The sequence below is a fragment of the Alexandromys fortis genome, unplaced genomic scaffold (assembly GCF_014885135.2).
Source record: "Alexandromys fortis isolate MF-2015 unplaced genomic scaffold, M_Fortis_MF-2015_v1.1 scaffold_36, whole genome shotgun sequence".
NCBI classification, from domain to species: Eukaryota; Metazoa; Chordata; class Mammalia; order Rodentia; family Cricetidae; genus Alexandromys; species Alexandromys fortis.
The window spans coordinates 9,985,049-10,006,681 of NW_026067915.1; the positions used below are offsets into that span (position 1 = coordinate 9,985,049).

Genomic DNA, 21,633 nt, shown 5'->3' on the forward strand with positions numbered 1-21,633 from the left:
TGGCTTAAATTGTACTCCCCCAATTTATTTTTTTCTTTTTTGTTGTTGTTGGTTTTCTGAGACAGGATTTCTCTGCAGCTTTTTTTTTTTAATATTTATTTATTATGTATACAATATTCTGTCTGTGTGTATGCCTGCAGGCCAGAAGAGGGCACCAGACCCTACCACAGATGGTTGTGAGCAGCCATGTGGTTGCTGGGAATTGAACTCAGGACCTTTGGAAGAGCAGGCAACGCTCTTAACCACTGAGCCATCTTTCCAGCCCCCAAAGAAACCCTTTCTTTTTTTTTAATTTATTTATTATGTATATAGTGTTCTGGGCACCAGATCTAATTATAGATGGGTGTGAGCCATCGTGTGGTTGCTGGGAATTGAACTCAGGACCTTCAGAACAGAAGTCAGTTCTTTTAACCTCTGAGCCATCTCTCCAGCCCTATAAATTGAATTCCTAACTCCTAATTCCTAATTCTATTTCAGAATTAGAAGTAGTCATTTCAGACATAATTAGTTATACAACCTGTCTTAGGATTTCTATTGCTGTGAAGAAAGAGACACCATGACCACAGCAATTCTCTTAAAGGAAAATATTTAATGAGGTGGCTTATATTTTCAGAGGTTTAGTCCATTATCACTATGGTTGGGCATGGTGGTGTGCAGGCAGACATGGTGCTGGAGAAGGAGCTGAGAGTCCTACATCCTGACCATCAGGAAGCAGGAAGTGAATTCTCTCACTGGGTGCGGCTTAAGCATACCTGAGACATCAAAGCCGGCCTCCAAAGTTACTCACTTCCTCCACACCTGATAATGCCATTCCCTTTGGAGGCCATTTTCTTTCAAACCACCACACACCCCTCCCCAGTAAATAAATAATTTAAAACTTAAGATTGCTTAAAGCAAGAGGCAGGCGGATCTCTGTGAGTTCGAGACCAGCCAGGTCTACAAGAGCAGGCAGAATGCTGTACACATAGTAAATGAATCTTAAAAAAAAAAAAAAGAAGGCAGATCTTGAAAGAGCTTCTGACTAAGACTCCGAGGGTAAGACCCTCAGCTATCACAAGACAGCCCACAACTGTCCAGTTCAGAGGATCTGGCACCCTCACACAGACATGCATTTGGCTCTCTGTAACTTGGGATTCCCTCATGGGCATTGTTTTGTTGGTAAGGCCTTGTAGGTGATGGGTGTGACTTCCTCTTTCTAAGCCTGCTGGGTTGTTGTTCTCTCGGACTTTTCCTAACAGAACATCTGTATGAAGTTCAGCTTAGGAACTGGTGATGCCTGGTGTTGACCAGGGAAGGTTCCTGAAACACAGGACCAAGGGTGGGGCTGGACACTTAGCCCCAGGGTGACCAGCTGGAGTCAAAACCTTGGTGCATTTTATGAGCCTGCTGGAGGCAGGATACCAAGCTTTAGACCCAGGGAAATCTGTCTACTCTCTGGAGGCTGTGGTTAGAGCCATAGACTTGAAGTAACCTGAGACTACTCTGGTCTTCCAGTGACTCCGTCCCCTAGTACTCTTAGAGAGCTGGATCCAAAGCCACAGTTCCAAGGAGAACCCTTGGCATACTGGTGCAGAAGCTCGGGCCCTGCACTGACCCCTGAGGCCACTGCCCTGCAGTCCTGATGGCAGGGTGCTGTCTGGTTATGCAGGAGTCAGTAGCCTGGTATTCTTGTCGTGTGACCCCCACCCCGGTCCCACAGAACTGACTCCCAAAGTTGTCCTCTGACCTCCATACATGAGCTGTAGTATGCAGGTGTGCACGCGCGCACACACACGCACATACACACACATACTTGAAATTAAAAAAAAGAAAAAATATGAGGGGTTGGGGTTGAAGAGAGGCTCAGAGCTTAGGAGCACTGGATGCTCTGTTAGCGGGGCCTGGATTTGATCCCAGCACCCACATGACTTACAGCCATCTATAACTCCAGTCCCAGGGATCTGATCCCTTATTCTGACCACAGGCACACGTGCAGTGCGTGCAAAATACCCACATACATAAATTTTATTTTAAAAAGTTTAAAATACATTGATTGAGTTGTTTATGGTGGCACCTTTAATCTCCGCACAGGGGAAGCAGAGGCAGGGCAAGTTCTGGAATAGCTAGGACTGTTGCACAGAGAAACCCCATCTCGAAAAACAAAAAACAAAACAAAAAAGGAATGTGCCACTACTGCCCAGATTTTATTACATAGATATGATATATATAATATATAAAAATAATATATATATATGTATATGGGGCTGGAGAGATGGCTGAGTGGTTAAGAGTACTGCCTGCTCTTCCAAAGGTCCTGAGTTCAATTCCCGGCAACCACATGGAGGCTCACAACCATCTGTAATGAGGTCTGGTGCCCTCTTCTGGCCTGCAGACATACATACAGACAGAATATAGTATACATAATAAATAAATAAATATTTAAAAAATTATATATGTATATATATATCGGAATGGACCTCTTGCCCTGCTGCCTTAAATATACCTTCTAATGGAGCAGCTACCGTCCTCTCTCTCAAACTACTCTTCCCTCCACCACACACACAGAGTACAAAATGATGGCTCACACACGTGTGCTCAGAGAGCCTCCAGAGTTAAAGCTAAAAGAAGACAAAAGCCATTGAGAAGTTTCCTTCACCAAATTTATTATTTTTGAAATCCAGAAACAAGCCAAGGCAGGCCTACTTCTCTCCCTCAGGTGTAATTTTCTGAAAAATATCCCGGATTTTCTGGCCAAGTTTCTGAATCTTTTCACCAATCTTCAGCCCACCTCTTCGGAGAAGTCCAGCAATCCTGCCAACGTTCTTGAACTGCTGGGGCTGTGTCCCACGCTGTGGACCACGAAGAGATGGGTTCCTTGTGAGACTGCTCCCAGGGCACCCAAGGTCCTCCCAACTAGACCACACTCAGGGCTACTCCCAGAGCCTCTGGACCCTAGTGCAGCTTTTGGGACATGTAGTTCGACCCTTCAGCCCAATAAAAGATGAGAACACTGGGGCCTGGGAATGGCAAGAGGCTCCCTGGGGTCTGAGGATGCTGTCAGTATTAGCAGGACTCAGAATATCCAGTAGGGCAATGCTAAAACTCAGGTGGGATCCTCAGCTGAGTCCTGTTAAAACCCAGCGAGACCCGAGAATCCACATCCCTAACAAGTTCTGGCTAACAAAAACAAACTTACTTATTTGTTTGTTTGTTTGTTTGTTTGTTTATTGGGACCAGGCTTCACATGTACCCATGTCTGGCCTGGAACTCTCTATGGAAAAGGCTGACCTAGAACCTATAGCTGCCTCTGCCTCCCAGGTAAGTATGAGCCTGCTCTGGAGTCACGTCACTGCTCTAAGGGATGACAGAACAGTCTTGGAGCTGAAATTCAGGCACAAGGGAGGATCAAGGGGATGAGGTGGAGCACTCTCTGTTCTGGGTAGAATAGGGAGTAACTGGTCCACAGGCTAATCCATGTCCACATCCCATCCCCACATTACCTCCTGTATCCCACTCACCCCTTTACAGCTGATGTCTGTAAAAGAATCTGTGCCCTGGTTGATTGTCGCCACACACTGCTTCACCAGCTGAGAAGAGGAAGGGCAAAGTCAAACTAGAACCCGTTTGCCACGTTGCCTAAACCCTAGCCCCATGGATGGAAATATTCCCTCAGGTGCCACCACCAACCACGCCGGCCCTCTGCCTTACCCCGTGTTCCCTGAAGTTGCACTGCTCAGGTGTCTGATACGTTGCTTTGTCACACACTGTCTCCTTCACTCTGAACCTCACATAATTGAGGGAGTCTGGGTCTTCATCCTGGTCATGGGAAGAGTAGGGAGACTAGTCTTGGGCCCCTTCTCAGCTTCGAGAATCAATCTCCCTGACACTAACAGAGTGGCCTTCCGACATCGCATGCTAGGTGCTGAAACAAGGCCTAGTGCTGGGGTACAGCGGGGAAGAGAAAATGAGCCCCCCCTCTTCCTTCCCACACCTACAGTGAGTAGGTACAGCCCTCAGCCAGCTGTGAGGAAGAGCACCTCCTCCCCTTCTGGGAAGGGAGAGGGAAACCAGGGTCTTCCTAGAGGATCAGGCACATACTTAGGGACCTCAAGGCTAGGCAGAATCCTTTATTGGGTATGAAAAAAAAAAAACAACAACAACCTTAGAGCAAAGGAAGCCAATTCCTGAGGCCAGTGATTCCACTGTCCCTGGAATGGAGGTCCCAGGAGTCACTAGAATGCACCTGAGGGCACTTCTGAGTCTGTGACACAGATCTAGGGAGTGTCCTCGGAAAAGAAATGACCACACTAAAAGGGGAGAATGCCTTGGATTAGAGCCTGCTCTTCCCCAGCCTCACCCCTGAGGGCTGAGAATCCATGTCCAGAAGGCGGTAGAGATTGGTGTCCAGGGACTGCCGGTTGAAGTCGTCCACAGCACGGAGCACAGCCTCCCTGTAGCTGAGGGTCTGGGGGAACACTAAAGGCAACACCAGGCCCAGCAGCAGCAGCAGCGATAGTGACCATCGCAGGGAAGGGTTGTCCCTCTGAGCTTGCATCGTCCCCAAGACTGCCTCCTCCAGGCCTGAGAGCCTCCTTTATGCTCAGCCTGAACCTGATGCAAAAGCCCAACCAGAAGCCTTCTGCTGCTGGCTGCCTGCCAGGGCGTGGGCTGGGGCTTGCTTCAGACTTTTGTTGCCCCATGAGGCTCTGGGCAGTGAGTGAGGTAGGACTGGTGTACCAGGTGAAGAAATAGTTTCCCCATCTTCCTGAGATGGTCTTGGCTTCTCCCCGGCCCCAGGGGGACTATCACATCCAGTATTGCTCAACAGGTTAAACATCCCAAGAAAGGAAAAGCCAGTGACTATCCTAAGTCTGTCTACTCTTCGGGAATGAGTCTAGACTTAGTGTCCACTGCTAAATCTCCAGTTCTAGGTACTGTCTAACTCTCAGTGGACATTTGGCCTTTGATGACAAGTGACAGTGGTCACCCCACCCAGTAACCCATCCTCCCAAGGAAGAAATTTCCCCTGCCATTCAAGACCATAACACCCTCTTCTTTGACAGTTTGGAAACACAAGGCCAAGAGGCGATGGAGACCAGCGACCAAGCACCGCTAGTTGAAGCCACGCATTACAAGGACCATGGCTTCCTAGACACATCACTAGGTCCAGCAGCAGTAGTGACACCCTCTCCTGGACCCTTCTCAAGATAAAAATGTCCCTATCCTGCAGATGTGGCCTTTAGCCCAGTTCCCAAAAGGCCGTCTATACTGAACTGAGTCTGCATTTCTACCTTCTCTCGCACTGACACTCCTGCGTGCTGGCCAGCCTTTTCCAGAGTCAGTGTTTAAGTGCATGAAGGCTTAGGTTACCGCTCTGTCTCCTGGAACCGTCCTTCCCCTATCATCCTTGCTTGGCCTCTTGCCTATGTCTCCTCCAAGGGCTGTTTTCTTAACACTGAGGGCTGGAGGGTTGCATCTAGGGCCAATTCTGCCCCAGGATTCAGGCCCCTGGTCTGTATCTCTGAGTTCATGATCCTATAAATGTCAGGTATGGTGGCTCATGCCTATTATTTTAGCACCTCGGAGGCTGAAGCAGGAAGACTACTATGAGCTCAAAGCCAACCTGGGTTAGTAAGTGAGACCCTATCTCAAAACCCCCCAAAAGAAATGGGAACTGGGGAGTAGTCATAGTCTTGCTCACAGCATACAAAGCCCCAGATTCAAGCCCCAGAACCACAGCTTCACATAACCTGTTTAGACTGGTGCAGGCTGGTTATCACAGCACTTAGGAAATGGAGGATGGAAGGGTCAGAAATTCAAGTTCATCCTTAGCTATAAGTCTGAGGTCAACTTGGGCTGCATGAAGGCCTGCCTCAAAAACAAATGAACAAATAAATTAATATTAGCATATAAAAGAAGTATGTGTCTGTGTGAACATATGCCCCATCAGTGTGGGAGCCTGAAGAAGCCAGAGGCGATGGGTCCCCTGGAGCTGGCGTCACGGGCGACCGTGCGCCCCTCTCCGTTGTTACTGGGAATACTGTTCAGAAGAGCATCACCTGCTCTTCACCACTGAGCCACCCTTCCAATCCCACATCACCATATTTTCATGGGTGCTGTCACCTGACTGCTGAGTACCCATTGCTCGAATCCTGATCGCAAAGTTGGAAGAACAACCTAGTTATTCCTTCTTCCTCCTGGGACGTGCCCTTCACCCCTTCCGCATCATCGCCCTGATTTTCACTCCTTTTTCCTCCTAGAAGTTGTTACCAAAATCTCTAGGTTTCATCTCCCCTAGGTTCCACGCTCCCTGCAATCACTGGGAGGCCCCCTCAACCCCTGTCTTCAGCAGCCCACACATCCTCATCTCCCGTAAGAGTCTGCTTTCGTCTTTTTCCCCACAGCTCTCATCCTAGCCCCCTGCACATCCAGATGTCAGAACGTCACCCGCACCCACGCTCGGACTCACTGAGCTTCTGTCCCTACATGGTGCTTTGGGTTTCTGTTGTGGCTGTTTCTGTTTCTATTTGTATGCGAAGGACCCAAACTGACTGAACTACGGATGCTAAAGTATGTGAAGAAAAGCCTTCAATTAAGGCTTTTAGTTGGAGTTGTAACATTAGGTTGCTCATTTTATTTTATAATTTTGAGACAGGTTGGCCTAAAACTCTCTATGTAGCAGCCAAAGATAACCCTGAACTCCTCCTGCCTCCAATCTCCAAAAGGCTGGTGTTACAGGCATTTGCCATTATACTAACTTTTTGTTTGTCTTGTTTAAATTAGTGTGTGCATGCGCGTGTGCCTGTGTGTGTGTGTGTGTGTGCACATGCATGTATGTGTTCACCTTCCAAGTGCTGGGATTACGGATAGGCACAACCACATCCTGTTTATCTTGGTTGATTCTACTTCCTGTTGGAAAGAAACACAACCCCCAATGTTAAATGCATACAAAGCAACAAGCCATTGTGAAATAAAAGAGCAACAGGGGCCAGGGAAATGGTTCAGTGGGTCCACAGAGCACACAAGCAAACACTCCCACCTGAGTGCATTTGCACACACATACACACACACACATTCATGCACAAAATAATTTTTGTTGTTGTTTTTTGTTGTTGTTTGAGACAGGGTTTCTCTGTATAGCCCTGACTGTCACAGAACTCACTCTGTAGCCGGGCTCTGGTGGCTCTTGCCTTTCATCCCAGGCACAGGTAGGCAGATCTCTGAGAGCTCAAGGCCAACCTGGTCTGCGAGCTAGTTTCAGGACAGGCTCCAAAGCTATAGAAAAACCCTGTCAAAAAAAAAATATAGGATAACCATTTAAACATTTAGCATATATTTATTGCTTAATGTTGTTCATGCTGGTTGTAATTCTAATTTTTATAAAGGTTTTTGTCTCTTAAAAAAAAAATCTCACTCTAATAGACCTGCTGGCCTTGAACTCATGGAGATCCACCAGTCTCTGTCTCCTGAGCGCTGGGATTAAAGGCGGGTGCCCAGTGAAAAAAATGTATCTTAAAAATTTCAATATTAGCCGGGCAATGGTGCCGCACGCCTTTAATCCCAACACTCAGGAGGCAGAGGCAGGAGGATCTCTGTGAGTTTGAGACCAGCCTGGTCTACAGAGCTAGTTCCAGGACAGGCTCCAAAGCCACAGAGAAACCCTGTCTCAAAAAACCAGAAAAAATAAAAAATTTCAATATTTAGCAGGACAGGGTGGCACACATCTTTAATCCTAAAACTACGGAAGCAGAAATAGGTGAATCTGTGAGTTCAAGGCCAGCGTGGTCTACAAATCAAGTTCAAACACAGAAAGACCTTGTCTTGGGGAAAAAAAAGGACTCAGAGATCTGCCTGCCTCTGTCTAAGGAATGTGGGGATGAAAGGTGTGTGCCACCACATCTGACTAAGACGCTTCTTTTTCTTGGTTTTTCTAGACCTAGTTCTTCTGTGTTGCTGTGGCTGTCCTGGAACTAGCTCTGTAAACCAGGCTGGCCTCGAACTCACAGAGATCCACCTGCCTCTGCCTCCCAAGTCCTGGGATTAATGGTGTGAGCCACCACTGCCCAGGCTAAAGGCCTTATCTTTAAAGAATTATGAATTGTCCTGGATAGTCATGTTACGAACCTGACACCTCTGAAAACTAGGAACCTCAACTGAATGATTAGCTGTGGGCTTGTCTCTGAGGCACTTTCTTGATTGCCAGGCCACCAAGGGCAGTGCGGTCTCTGGGCGGGTGAGCATGGGCTATATAAGTGGATGAACATGAGCCTGGGAGCAAGCCAATAAGCATCATTCTCTGTGGTCTCTGCTCCATGTTCCTGTTGGACTCTAGCGTCCAAACACCGAGGAGGAGTCGTCCCCAGAGACCACCCTTCACACCATAGCCGATGCAGAAGCATGAAGATTTTTATTAATTCTGTCATGACAGGGTCCCTCAGCATTTGGGAAGCCGAGAGACCTCGAATAACTGGCCCAGGCTACTTTTAAAGGAGAAGGCCACAGAAGCAAGGGGGGGGGGTGTTCTTTGACTATTCTGATTGGCTTATTCAAAAGGGCTGTTACCAATAATTGGCTGAAGAGCTGTTGCCAGATCAGATGAGGTAAGAGGTCATTTTGACCCCGTTTCCCAGGGGACTGAATCAAAGCATACGTATATGGGTAATTGTTCTGTTACCCATATAACATGTACACATGCATGCTATATATATATAACATATATATATATACACATGCATAAATGCATGTGTAGCTGTTAGGTCCTTGGTTCCCAGGGGAGGAGAGAAAGCACTATGGCACGGAGGCTGAAAGGATTCAGAATTGTCAGAAATGGTTTCAGAATTGTCTTAAAGTCTTACATTCCTGCTGTGAGTTCCTGCCCGGCTTCTGCTCACGACAGTTGGTGAGCTCTAAGGTGAAACAGACTCTTCTTCCACCGTGTTCCTGCCGTGAGTTCCTGCCTGGCTTCTGCCCATGACAAACTGTTATTAGAGGTAAGGTGACAACAGACCCTCCCTCCCCAGTCGCTCTTGGTCGTGGCGTTCATCACAGCAACAGAAAAGCAGAATAGAACATCATTCATTCAGCAGGTTTTTTTTTTTTGAAAAGTTTAAAAAACTGATTTTTTAAATGTTTCTTATAATGAAGCTTGTAAGTAAAAAAAGATGTAATAATAATAATAAACATACTTCTTTATTCTAAAAAAAAAAGTTAGCCAGGTGATGGTGGTACACACCTTTAATCCCAGCAGTCAAGAGGCAGAGGCAGGCAGATCTCATGAGTTTGAGGCCAGGCTGGTCTACAGAGTGATTTCAGGGACAGTCAGGACTGTTACACAGAGAAACCCTGTCTTGAAAAGCCAAAATAAATAAATAAATAAATAAATAAATAAAAATAAAGTAAATAAAAAGTTAAATAATAAATAAATAGATGCATAGATAGATGATTGATAGATAAGCCAATCAAAACATATTTTGCACCTTAAATTATACTGCGTATAAATTTAAAAAATATTATAGTCTGGCAGGATAACTCAGCAGGTAAAGGTACTTGCTTTTAAGCCTGATTATCTGAGTTCTGTCCCCGGAACCCACATGGCGGAAGAAAAGCACTAACTCCTGCAAGCAATTTGTCTTTTACTTCCACACATACTATGGCATGCATGTATGGGTACCCACACACACACAAAATAAATAAATAAAATTATTTTTAAAAGATATTTATTTTATAGTATGAGTGTGACTGTCCACACATGTGTGCACGCACACACACAGGCACACACATTTGCACATGCATACCTGATGCAGAAGAAGGAATCAACCCCCCTGGAATTAGGGTACAGACAATTGTGATCTGCTAGGCACCACCACTGCCCAGCTAAAGTGGTTTTAAAATTACAATAACTACAAGTATCAGAGAAGCAGTTACCTAGAGCATCAAGACAGGGGTTCTCTGGATTTTCGATAAAGCTTTTAAGATTGACAGTGCTGTCCTCTCCTCCACCATGTATAGGGTGTGTTAAAGTATACAGCACGAAGCTAGGTGAGAGGATGGGCCACAGCAGTGGAGGGGTCTAGAGTCCCTGGGGCAGATTCTGGTCCCCGCTCCTCTGTGAACTGTGTGCCTTCAGGCCTGAGCTAACTCTTGGCTTCAGGTGCTGTGGGACCTCAGTGGCTTCGCCAGGACAGGGCAGCAGCCTGGGTGAATCCTGCTGATTCGCTGCTTGCACACTCAGCCCCGGGGCCCTGAAGGAGAAGTGGACTCTGCGCAACCTCGTTTCATAGCGCGGGTATTACTCCAGTCGCTTCTTGGTCAAGCAGGCCTTGCACATCAGGCCCCCAGAGCAGCAGAGAAAGGGACAATCCAAGGACATCAAGCCTCTGTTGTTCCACCGGTTCCTTCACTGGAAGTGAGACATGATGGTACACACCTTTAATCCCAGTATTTGGGAAGCAAAGGCAGGTGACTCTCTTGAGTTTGAGGCCAACCTGGTCTACAGGGTGAATTTCAGGATGGGCACAATTATACAGAGAAGTCCTGTCTTGAAAAAAACCAAAAAACTAAAAAAATAACTAAAATCACCCTGGAGAAAGGCCTCTGAGAATGTTGGTGAGGGACTTCGTGGAGTAGAGAAGCGGAAAGTCCCTCCCTGGCTGAATGAAAAGAGCAAGCTGTGTACTGTGCACCCCTAGTAAGGTTTCTGAAACATCACCAGAAACATCCTCTGTTCTCTGTGAGTTTGAGCCCAGGCTGGTCTACATAGTGAGCTCCCACGTCAACCACAAATATAGTGAGAGTCTGAATTTAAAAAAAAAAAAAAAGGTAGGTGTCCCACCCCTACCCAACTGCTACCCACTGCAAAGGGAAAATGGGTTTGTGCGATCGAGTGTCACTGGGTACGTCCACCTCTCTCCAGGGCAGGCCCCATGCCCAGAAGTAGTTAGCAAAGACAAAACGTAACTCAGTGGCATTTTTTGTGAACTTTTTGGTTTCATTTTGCCTTGTTTGGCTTTTTTTTTTTTTTTGTCTTATTGGTGTTTTCCTTGTTTGGTTTTCTTTTTTGTATTTTTGTGTGGCTTTTTGTTTTTTGAAAAAGAGAGAACATAGAGTTGGATGGTTGGGGAGGTGGAGAGGATCTAGGAGAAAAACGTGATCAAAATTTAATGTTGTGGCTGGGTGGTGGTGGCGGCGCACGCTTTTAATCTCAGCACTCAGGAGGCAGAGGCAGGAGGATCCCTGGAGTTCGAGGCCAGCCTTATCTACAAGAGCTAGTTCCAGGACAGGCTTGAAAGCTACAGAAACCTTGTCTCGAAAAACCAACAACAAAAATATTGTTATGAAAAAAATTAAGACTATTACATTGTAAAAAATAAAAAAAGAAGCAATAAAGACATATTTTTCAAGGCAAGTGTAGTAGCCCATATCTTTAATCCCAGCATTTGTGAGGCAGAGGCAGGCAGATCTCTGTATGCTCAAAGCCAGGCTGGTCTACATAGTGGGTTCCAAGACTCCAGAGCTACACAGTTAAGACTCACTGTCTCAAAAACAAAACAAACCATAAAACTATTTTTCAGTGGGGTTGGGGGCTCAGTTAGCAGAGTGCTAACTCAGCACAGGTAAGCCAAGAACGCACATGCTGCTCGTGGCCACACAGGCCTGTAATCTCCAGAAGCGGGAAGGCCAGGAGTTTTAAGGCCAGCCTGAGCTACATGGAAAACACCCCTCACCTTGCCCCACCCCCACAAGAAAATCAAGAAAGGATTCCTTAAATGAGTGAGCATATCAAGATAACCAAGGTTTACATCTGGCACCACTGTCAGAGGTAGAGAATTTCCTATCATGCACAGAGCCCTCTGTTCAATCTCAGCTCTTAAAACATCTGCCTGAATGCCACAGGGTGCACTTGGGCTAACCAACACCAACCCTGCACTCCAGCTATGGGAGTCTGTCCAAATCACATGAGGGCAATCTTTTCAACATCCTTCGGAAGTCCTGCTGGGAACTGGGAACAATTGTGGTCCCAACCTACCCACCTACTAAGCCCTCTCTCCACCCTACTGGGAACCATTAGTGGAAAAGAACAGAACAGCATTCGGTCTCCTGCTTCCCAGTCTTGGCTCATGAACCCGGCCCACGCAGTCCCAGCCTCAGAAGCCCAGTAGCCACTGGTTTCCAGGGACATGCGCCCTGAAAGATGCCTGAGGCCGGGTCTTAACCAAACTAAGTGTAAAACCCCCAGTCCTGGACCTTCCTTCACTCACCAATAGGAAACGCCCATTGCCCTCTGGAAAGGGAAGAGGAAAAGCTGCTTAGGGTGAGGGTGAGGGGTAGGGAAGGGATGAGACTTAGGCAGCCTTGGGCACCAGCTACAGAACTGCCCAGAAGAGTAAGGCTCCAGAATGGTTAACTTCTCTCCGGGGACAAGAAAGCCTGTGTGCTCCCTCAGGTTAGTGCCAACCCTGACAGAACCTAGTCAAGTATCTATGCTCAGAATATGGCCACTCAGCCATAATCTGTCCCCAGATCACATAACCTGGCCAAAAAGAGACTTACAAGGAGTCAGAGAGCTGGTGACATGGCGCTTGCCACCAATCTCGACAACCTTTGTGAAAGGAGAGGACCAACTCCAGAAGGCAGTTCACTACCCTCCACATGTACCCTTTGCACACACACACATACACACACACACACACAAACTGAATTTAAAAACAATTTTAGGCAAGGCATGGTGGCGAACACCTTAAATCCCAGCACTCCAGAGACAGAGGTAGGGGATCTGTGAGAGTTTGAGGCCAATGAACAAAGAGTAATCAGAATTACAAGGCAATCCATTCACTAGAATGGCTGAGAGGGCACCAGTCAGGTAAGCTCACTGGAGAGTAACAGGGCTGAGATGGCTGGAGCCTTTCCCAGACTGGCCCTCAGAGTGACTGTTGAGACCACCTAGAGAGAGGACACTTTTCCTGGAGGCAGATAGACACATGGCTCCAGGAGGCCATAATTGTCACTTGAGGAGCCTGAAGATAAGAAAATACTCGTATTAGCCAACACCCCTTCAGTACAGGCCTAATCCAGTTTTTAAGTTTCTGACTACACACACACACACACACACACACACACACACACACACAGTTGAAGCCAGGCACGAGTCCATTCTGCTTCACAGCTCCATGGAATCAACAGGGGCTTATATAAGATGAAGCAGGAACTTCTCAGACCGTGCTCCTTGCAGCACAGTTCTCTGTGTAAAGAGCCCATCACTCAAGGAAGTCTGAGAGCCTCCCTTGCTGTTTCTTAGCCTCTCAACACACAGCTCATTAAAGAGCCTTCAGAATGCTACAGAAAGCGAAACCGTTTTCCTGGATTAGCCCCTGGTTCTCTCAGATCTGCCCCTTTCCACAGAACACACCTAACAGACGGCAATGGGTCCAGCCTCCATTCCCACTGAGGAAGGAACACCTCAAGAATACAAAGGGGCAGATCACGGGCACTGACTTCCACCTTCACCTTGCCATTCCCATTCCCCCCACGAAGCACCTCACCTAATGTGAACATTTGTCAACCAGCTAAGGCAGATGAAGAAAGAGAGGAGGGACCGGAGACAGGAGGGAGCCCCAGGAAACCATGCCACACACCAAGGCCAAGGCTTGATTGAGAAAGGCAAGGGCACAGTGAAGACATCACGGAACCCAGTTTCCGGGTCTCCAGCTCCTCCTTGCCCCCAGCACGTACTTCTCCTCTTCTAAGTGGGGCCGGGAAACAGCACTCAGTAGGGGAGTTTATAAGGAGTGCTTCGCTGCTTCTCAGGACTTCCGACTTTCAGGAGAACCCCAGAAAACTCAGTCCTTGGTGGGTGGTGTAGTTACTCACATCTGTAATCTCAGCACTCAGAAGCCAGAGTCGTGATTGCCATGAGTTGGGAGCCTATATAGCAAGATCCTGTTTCAGAGAATCACATCTCTCAGAAAGTCCACTGCTGGATGGACACTTACTTTGCTGTAGGATACATGAGTATAGTGTTACAAACACCATACTTAGGTTAGCATGAGTCAGATGGGAGACACGGAGGATCAGCAAGAGAATATACCGAATTTAGACTGCTTTTTTCATGACTAGGAACTGAACTCGGAGCCTCACACGCTAGGCAAGTGCGGACTTCTGAGAAGGACGCACACTACATGCTGTCCGCTCTTGCTAGCACCATGAATGGGTGGATTATGACAAAACTGAGACCCGCAGTGGTCAAGATGCCGCCTCATAAGATAAATGGCCAGAAGAAATTAATAACATAGCTGCAGCCGGGCAGTGATGGTCGACCTTAAATCCCAGTACGTGGGGAGCAGAGCAGGCAGGTCTCTGTGAGTTATGAGACCAGCCTGGTCTACAGAGCTAGTTCCAGGACAGCCAAGGAAGACTACATACACAGAGAAACCCTGTCTTGAAAAACCAAATCAAACCAAACCAAACCAACCCCCCCCCCAAAAAAAAAAACAATATAGCTGGGGGCTCCCAGCCCTGAGCAGCATGTCCCTCCCTGAAGTGGGATACAAACTCAGATCCCAGGAATCAGTGTGTATTTATTTTCCCATCCATGCATTTAGCTTTCAGCCAAGGCTACATCTCTTCTCAATTCAAAAGAATATTCGCCAGAGGGAAACGAGCGCCCTCTCGTGGTCTGCCTGGGTCTAGAGGAAAAGACCTCCATCTCAGAAGAGAAAAGGCCTAAGGACGAACCATCATCACTCCCAAACCTAACTTTGTCTATCTTTCCCGAGAAAGCAGGAAGAAGGTGATGGCTCCACAGAGACCTTATGACCCCTTGCCTTCAGGGTCATGTTTACACGTTTGGTCCTCATTCACTACACAAACATTTCTCCTGCTCTTAGGCTGTTGCTGGTCATGCTGCCCCAAAGGAGCACCCAGCTGTCTTCTACCCTAAGCCTGATTCCCACCCTGGAGAAGCCAAAGGGCTCTCTCAAGTACGTCCTCTCTAAAAGCCAATCCTTATTCTTTTCAGAGCAACTGGGGAAATGAATACAGTCTGGAGAGTGGCGCCGTGGGAGCAAGGCTGAGCAGATGTCTCTGGCAGGAAGTGGTCAGCTGTTTCTGATGGTGGCTGCTGGATGAAGTAAAACCAGGACCGCAGATTGCCTGCTGAATTCAACAAATGAAGGCCCCCTGGAGAATACGACAAAAAGCCCTTTCCGCTGACTGGAGAGAGCAAATGTTTGACTAGATGGGACACAAGAGGAAATGGGATAAATTAAAGCGACAACTGGGGAGAGGGTGTCCTGAGGACAGAACCTGTGAGTGTGTGCTCTGTTGCTGAGCCACGTACCCAGCCATGGAGAAATAAGGCTGAAAGGGAAGTGTCAAGAGAAGATGAGTTTGTTATTGTTGTTATTGTTGTTTGTTTGTTTGCTTTTTTTTTTTTTTTTGGAAGAAGAGTTTCTCTGTGTAGTATTGGCTGTCCTGGAACTCCCTTTGTAGACCAGGCTGGCCTCAAACTCACAGAGATCCCCTTGCCTCTGCCTCCCGAGTGCTGGGATTAAAGCATGCACCAACTACTACACAGAGGTGGTTTTTACTGTTGTTGTTTTGGCTATTGTATTGGGATGGAAAGTGTCTTGGGCATGCTGAGTTTTCATGTTCTACCTCTTAGCTACACCCCAATCTTTGCTTTAAAAACTATAAACTTCATTTCAATGAACTATCTCATTGAAATATGCCAGTCAGGGACTGAAGAGATGGCCCAGCAGTTGAGAACATGAATCACTCTTACAGAGGACCCAAGTTTGATTCCCAGCACCCATGTTGGTTCACTCACAACTGCCTACAACTCCAGTTCCAAAGAATCTGACACCCTCTCCCAGCCTTTGTGGACACCTGTACTAACATGTGTATGCGCACACACGCTAACATATAAACACATAATTTAAAATAATAAAATGTGGCTGGGAGTGGTGCACACACTTTTAAATCCCAGCACTTGGGAGGCAGAGGCAGGTGGATCTCTGAGTTTGAGGCCAGCCTTATCTACAAAGCAAGTTCCAAAACAGTCAGGGCTACGCAAAAAAACCCTGACTCGAAATAAATCAATACATAGATAAAAGAATAACTGTTTGAGTGGAGGCTTCACCCCAAGCACCCCCATCCCCACCTCCCCACCCCGTTGCCTCGGTCCAGACCCACCCATGAAAAAGCCTCCCAAGTGATGACTCCTCCCCAGAGGTGCTTAAGACCACTCCCACAGGGTATTTAAATTGCCTCCCAGAGAACAAACACGTGATTTTCCGGTCTTCCTTTCCTCTCTGGGTCGCTGGAAAGCCATCGGGGAGTGTTGTATGCATTAAACCTGGGCCTTTTCTAATTCAGTTTGATTTGGTCTGATTCGGATTATTGCGCCGGTAGAGAGACTTATTGGGGTACAGAAACTTTTGAATAACAATTAATAATTGTAAATCTAATCTTAGAATTTATTTTTACTTTAGGTGTATGAGTGTTTTGCCTGCATGTACATACATGCACCACATGTAAGCTTGGTGAAAACAGAGATTAGAAGAGGGCAATGGATCCCCTGGAGCTAGAGTTACAGATAAGGTTATGAGCAGCCACGTGTGTTCGGGGAGCCTAGCCTGGGTCCTCAACAAAGGCAGTAAGTACTCTTAACTGCTGAACCATCTCTCCATCCCCAATAAAATAAATTTTTAAGGGCAAAAAGAAAAAAATATGCCAGTCGGGTCCATGCCTAGGATGAGAAGCTTTTGTAATTTCAGCTTCTGAGAAGACTGAAGCTGGAAAAGGCCAGCCAAGGCAATTCAACAAAACCCTGCTGTTCCAAAATAAAAGTGACAGCAGGGCTGGCAGGGAGCTCAGCCGCAGTTTTGGCCCAGTGCTCACTACCCCACAGTCACATTCAGCCCAGACAACTATGTATGAAGCCCTGCAAAATCATACACTTAAAACATTATGATTTGTTTGTTTTTCAAGGCAAGATTTCTCTGCGTAACTCTGGCTGTCCTGGAACCTACTCTGTCGACCAGGCTGGCCTCAAACTCACAGAGATCTGCCTGCCTTTGCCTCCCGAGAGTGGGATTAGAGGCGCCTGGAGACCCTGCAGTTTCTATTGTGAACTTTGTAAAGAACATCCTAGTGTCCCAACTGTCAGAAGGTTGCACGTTTACCATGCTCTAAATTCAATCCCAGATTTATTTTTTAAGCCATTCACATGAGATAGAGAGCAAATCATATATGTAAAGATCAATGAACTCCCACGATGTGAAGAAACTCAGATAACCAGAGCAACAGAATGGGGTGCTGCGCCATGGCTCTGAAGTTAAGAGCACTGACTGCTCTTTCAGAGGACCCAGGTTCAATTCCTAGTACCTACTTGACAGCTCACAACCATCTGTTTTTCCAGTTCCAGGGGACCTGACACTCTTCCAACCCCAGCAGGTACCAGGCATGATGTAGTACATGAACACAAATACAGGCAAAATACTCGAGACACATAAATTCTTTTAAAAGAAAAGAAGGGCTGGAGAGATGGCTCAGTGGTTGAGAGCATTGCCTGCTCTTCCAGAGGTCCTGAGTTTGATTCCCAGCAACCACATGGTGGCTCACAACCATCTGTAATGAGATCAGGCATACATGTAGGCAGAATAGTGTATACATAATAAATAAATAAATCTTTTAAAAATTTCAAAGAAAAAAGAAAGAAAACAGAATGTACTTGGGAAAGAAAGGCAGATAGATCATTGTGAGTTCCAGACCATCGTGGTCTACATAGCAAGCAACAAGTTCCAGGCCAGCCAGAGTTATATAGTGAGATCCTGTCTCAGAAAAGTAAAATATAAGTAAATAAATAAATAAAAGTTGGGTTGGGCACAGCTCAGATGATTCTGCAAAAATAACATGTGCTATACTCAGGAGATAGAGGAGGAAGCTCACAAGTTCAATGCCAGAACTGGAGAAATGGCTTAGCACTGACTGCTCTCCCAGCTTCAATTCCCAGCACCCACATGACAGCTCACAGCTGTCTGTAATCCTGTTCCAGGGGATCTGATTCCCACAAACAGACATATTTGCAGGCAAAACACCAATGTATATAAACTAAAAATAAATTATATTAAAAGAAGTTCAACATCACCCTTAAATAGGTAAGGAGTTCAAGGCCAGCCTGAGCTGGAAACCCTTTCTCCAAAAAAGAAAGGAGGAAAAAAAGGGGGGGGGGCAGGTAGGCTGGTTCAACAGGTAAAGGTCTGGCCACCAAGCCTAGCAACCTGAGTCTGCCCCTCAGGACACGCATGAAGGAAGGAGAAAACTTCCTTCCAGGAGGCATCCTCTGATTCCATACGCATGCTGTGACAGACAACTGCTAACCTTCACAGACAAAATGAATAAATAAATATAAAAGGAAGGAAGGAGGGAAAGAAGAAAGGCAGGCAGGCCAAGGAAATCATCTTCCAAGGCTGTACTCTCTTCTCTCGTCCCTGAGGCCTCAGGCTCAGGACCGCCCAGTTGGACTAGCTGGTCTCCAGGCTCCTCAGACTTCTCCTTTCCCCAAGCCCACAGTAAATCTGGTCCCGTTATCTCCGTCTCCACACCCTTTGCTGACGTTTCCTGGTCGAACCCCTTATCAAAACCTACGCCCAAGTATTGTCTCTTTCCCCAGCGTGGGTCCCTGGCAGCCACTCCCAGTCAATGGCAACTCAGCCGGAGCCACATTCCTTCTCCCCCTTCAGGCTGCCTACGGTGCTCTTCTCCTTAGAGAGTTCTCCCCACCCCCAAACGACCGTTTTCTAGGAACTCACCCCTCCCAGCTTTGCCCTAGAGGAAGGCATCCTTCCATCCCAATGGTCCTCCTGAGAAACCCTGGATTCCGCAAACAGCAGAACTTCCCAGGGCAGACCCACACACACAAGCACCCAGAGGAAGGTCATTCTCCAGGAGGGTGGGACAGCCCTGGAGCAGAAGTAATCATTTTCCAGATTGGTCCCTCAGGGATGCCAGCGAAGGAAGATTAGCAATTTGCAGGATTTCCGACAGTGCTGGGCTCAAGGCGGCATCTTAATCAGGATTGCATAATCCCGCATTCTTGTCCTCTACTTAAACCTAAAGTGCAGGTCAGTACCCCAAGACAGACAGGTCGGTGGACTCCTTCATATTCTTCTTCCCAACTTGGTCATATTGAAAATACAGAAATACTCTCTCTGTATTTTACTTGTCTCTTTAATGGACTCACTAAGACACTGGAGGCAAAGTGTGGCTAATGGCTCTACCCAAAAAACTCTAGTTAACTTTTGTTTTGTTTTTTGTTTTTGACACAAGGATTCAAACTGGTCTTGGATTTGAGGTTCCCATGCTTCAGTTTTCCAAAGGCTGGAATTACAGGCATGCACCTGGTAAAATTCATTTTATTTTAAATCTATTTATGTATATGAAGGTTTTGCTTCCATGTATAGATGTGCACCACAGGTATGGCTGGTGCCCACGAAGTCAGAAGAAGGTGTCTGATCCCCAAGAACTGGAGGTAGAGATAGTTGTGAGCCCCAATGTAGGTACTAGGAACCAAACCCAGATCCTCTACAAGAGCAACAAGTGTTCTTAATCATTGAATCATTTCTGTAGGCCCTTATTTTACTTTTTGAGACAGGTCTCATTGTATTCCAGGCTAGCTTTAAACTTACTATGTAGATAAAGATGACTTTAAATTTATGATCCTCCTGCTTCTACCTCACAGATCCTGGGATTACAGGCATGCACCCTAAGGCTGTGCCTGGTTTTATGTGGTACTGGGAACTGAAACCAAGAATCGCTCTACCAGCTGAGCTTCATCTTAAGCCCACTGGCCTGCTGATAAAATGTTTTGCTTGTGTTGAGACAGGGTATCTGGAACTCGCCATGTAAACCAAGCTCTATGAAACTCATAGAGACTTGACTGCCGCTGCCTCCAGAGTACTGAGATTAAAGACTTGCACTACTACTCCTGGAAAAAAACTTTGATACCTATTATTTTTTGTACTTTCAGTCATTTAAAAACATACTAAGATTTCTACTTTTTACCCACCTTTTTCTCCTTTCTTCCTTCTCTCTCTCTCTCTCTCTCTCTCTCTCTCTCTGTCTCTCTCTCTCTCACTCTCTCTCCCTCCTCTCCCTCTCTCTCCTCTTTCAATCAAGACAAGGTCAAACTACACTTCTCGGACAACCCGGAACTAACTCTGTAGAGCAGGCTGCCCTTGAACTCACAAGCTGGAATTAAAGGTGTGCCCAAGCCCTGGTCTTTTGTTTCTGTTTTTTGTTTGTTTTCAAGACAGGGTTTCTCTGTGTTGCCCTGGCAGTCCTGAAACTCCCTTTGTAGATTAGGCTGGCCTCTCACTCATAGAAATCCACCAGCCTCTTCCTCTATAGACAGCCCAGGCTATCTATAAACACACCATTCTCTGGTCTCCATCTCCCAAGTGTACACCACCATGCCTAATTCAAGACAGCAAAATTTTTAAAAATATTTATTTATTATGTATACAATAGTCTATCTGTATGTATGTCTGCAGGCCAGAAGAAGGCACCAGACCTCATTTCAGATGATTGTGAGTCACCATGTGGTTGCTGGGAATTGAACTCAGAACCTCTGGAAGAGCAGGCAATGCTCTTAATCACTGAGCCATCTCTCCAGCCCCAAGACAGTAAATTTTTAAAAGTTGGTTGTAGTGGCTCCTTCCTTCCAAAGGCTCATATGACTGAATGTTTGATCCCTAGTTGATGGAACTGTTTGGGAAAGACGAGGAGGCTTGGAAGAGTTGTGTCACTAGGGGTGGGCCCAGGGTCTTTCTCTGTCTGGTAGCTGTCCCTGAATCAGGACAGAACGATCAGCGACAGCTCTATCACACACCTCTCTGCTTCCCACTGATCATGGATTGACCCACTGAAACTGTAAGCAAAGACCCAATTAGATGCTTTGTTCTGCCAGGCTGTGGTGGCACACAATTTCCAGCACTCTGTGTTCAAGGTCAGCCTGGACTACAGGGATAGTTTCAGGATGGCCAGGACTACCCAGAGAAACCTGGGAAACAAACAAAAAATGTTTTCTTCTGTAAGTAGCCTCAGCCATAGGATCTCCTCACAGCAAATAAAATAATAACTAAAACAAGTTCACTAGAAACATTGCTCTCTAGAGCTTCCCAATAGGAAAGAAAGGATGAAAAAGAAGGAATGATCTGAGAGCCTACAAGAAACATAAAGGATGCTAAGGTCATGTTGTATATAGATCTTACCTCTCCTGCTGCAACAAGAACAAGAGTTTATTAACACTTGTGGTCAGGAGTCCAATCCTAGCAGTCTTTCCATCTCTTTTTCCATATAAAAAAACCCCAAGCCTGACAGAGTATGGTGTGTCTCACCTAGGCAATAGGATTACCACGAGTTCGAGGCCAGCCTGGGCTATAGAGGAAATCACTATTTCAAAAACATATAATTTAATATAATTATAGCCTGGAGTCCTTAATCTCAGCACTCAGGAGGCAGAGGCAAGCAGATCTCTGAGTTTAAGACTGGCCTGGTCTACAGAGTGAGTTCCAGGACAGCCAGGAATACAGAGACATCCTGTCTCAAACAGAGAGAGAGAGAGAGAGAGAGAGAGAGAGAGAGAGAGAGAGAGAG

General features: G+C 46.5%; 1 protein-coding gene across 1 annotated transcript; it reads right to left on the reverse strand.

The window, feature by feature from the left end:
• Nucleotides 1-2,617: 2,617 nt before the first annotated feature.
• Camp (cathelicidin antimicrobial peptide) lies at nt 2,618-5,745 on the reverse strand. The gene is made up of 4 exons (XM_050139534.1): nt 4,337-5,745; nt 3,688-3,795; nt 3,498-3,566; nt 2,618-2,828 (listed from the first exon to the last, which is right to left on the reverse strand). Exons 1-4 carry the CDS (start codon nt 4,532-4,534, stop codon nt 2,679-2,681), a joined length of 525 nt encoding a protein of 174 aa, XP_049995491.1. The 5' UTR covers nt 4,535-5,745; the 3' UTR covers nt 2,618-2,678.
• Nucleotides 5,746-21,633: the final 15,888 nt, after the last annotated feature.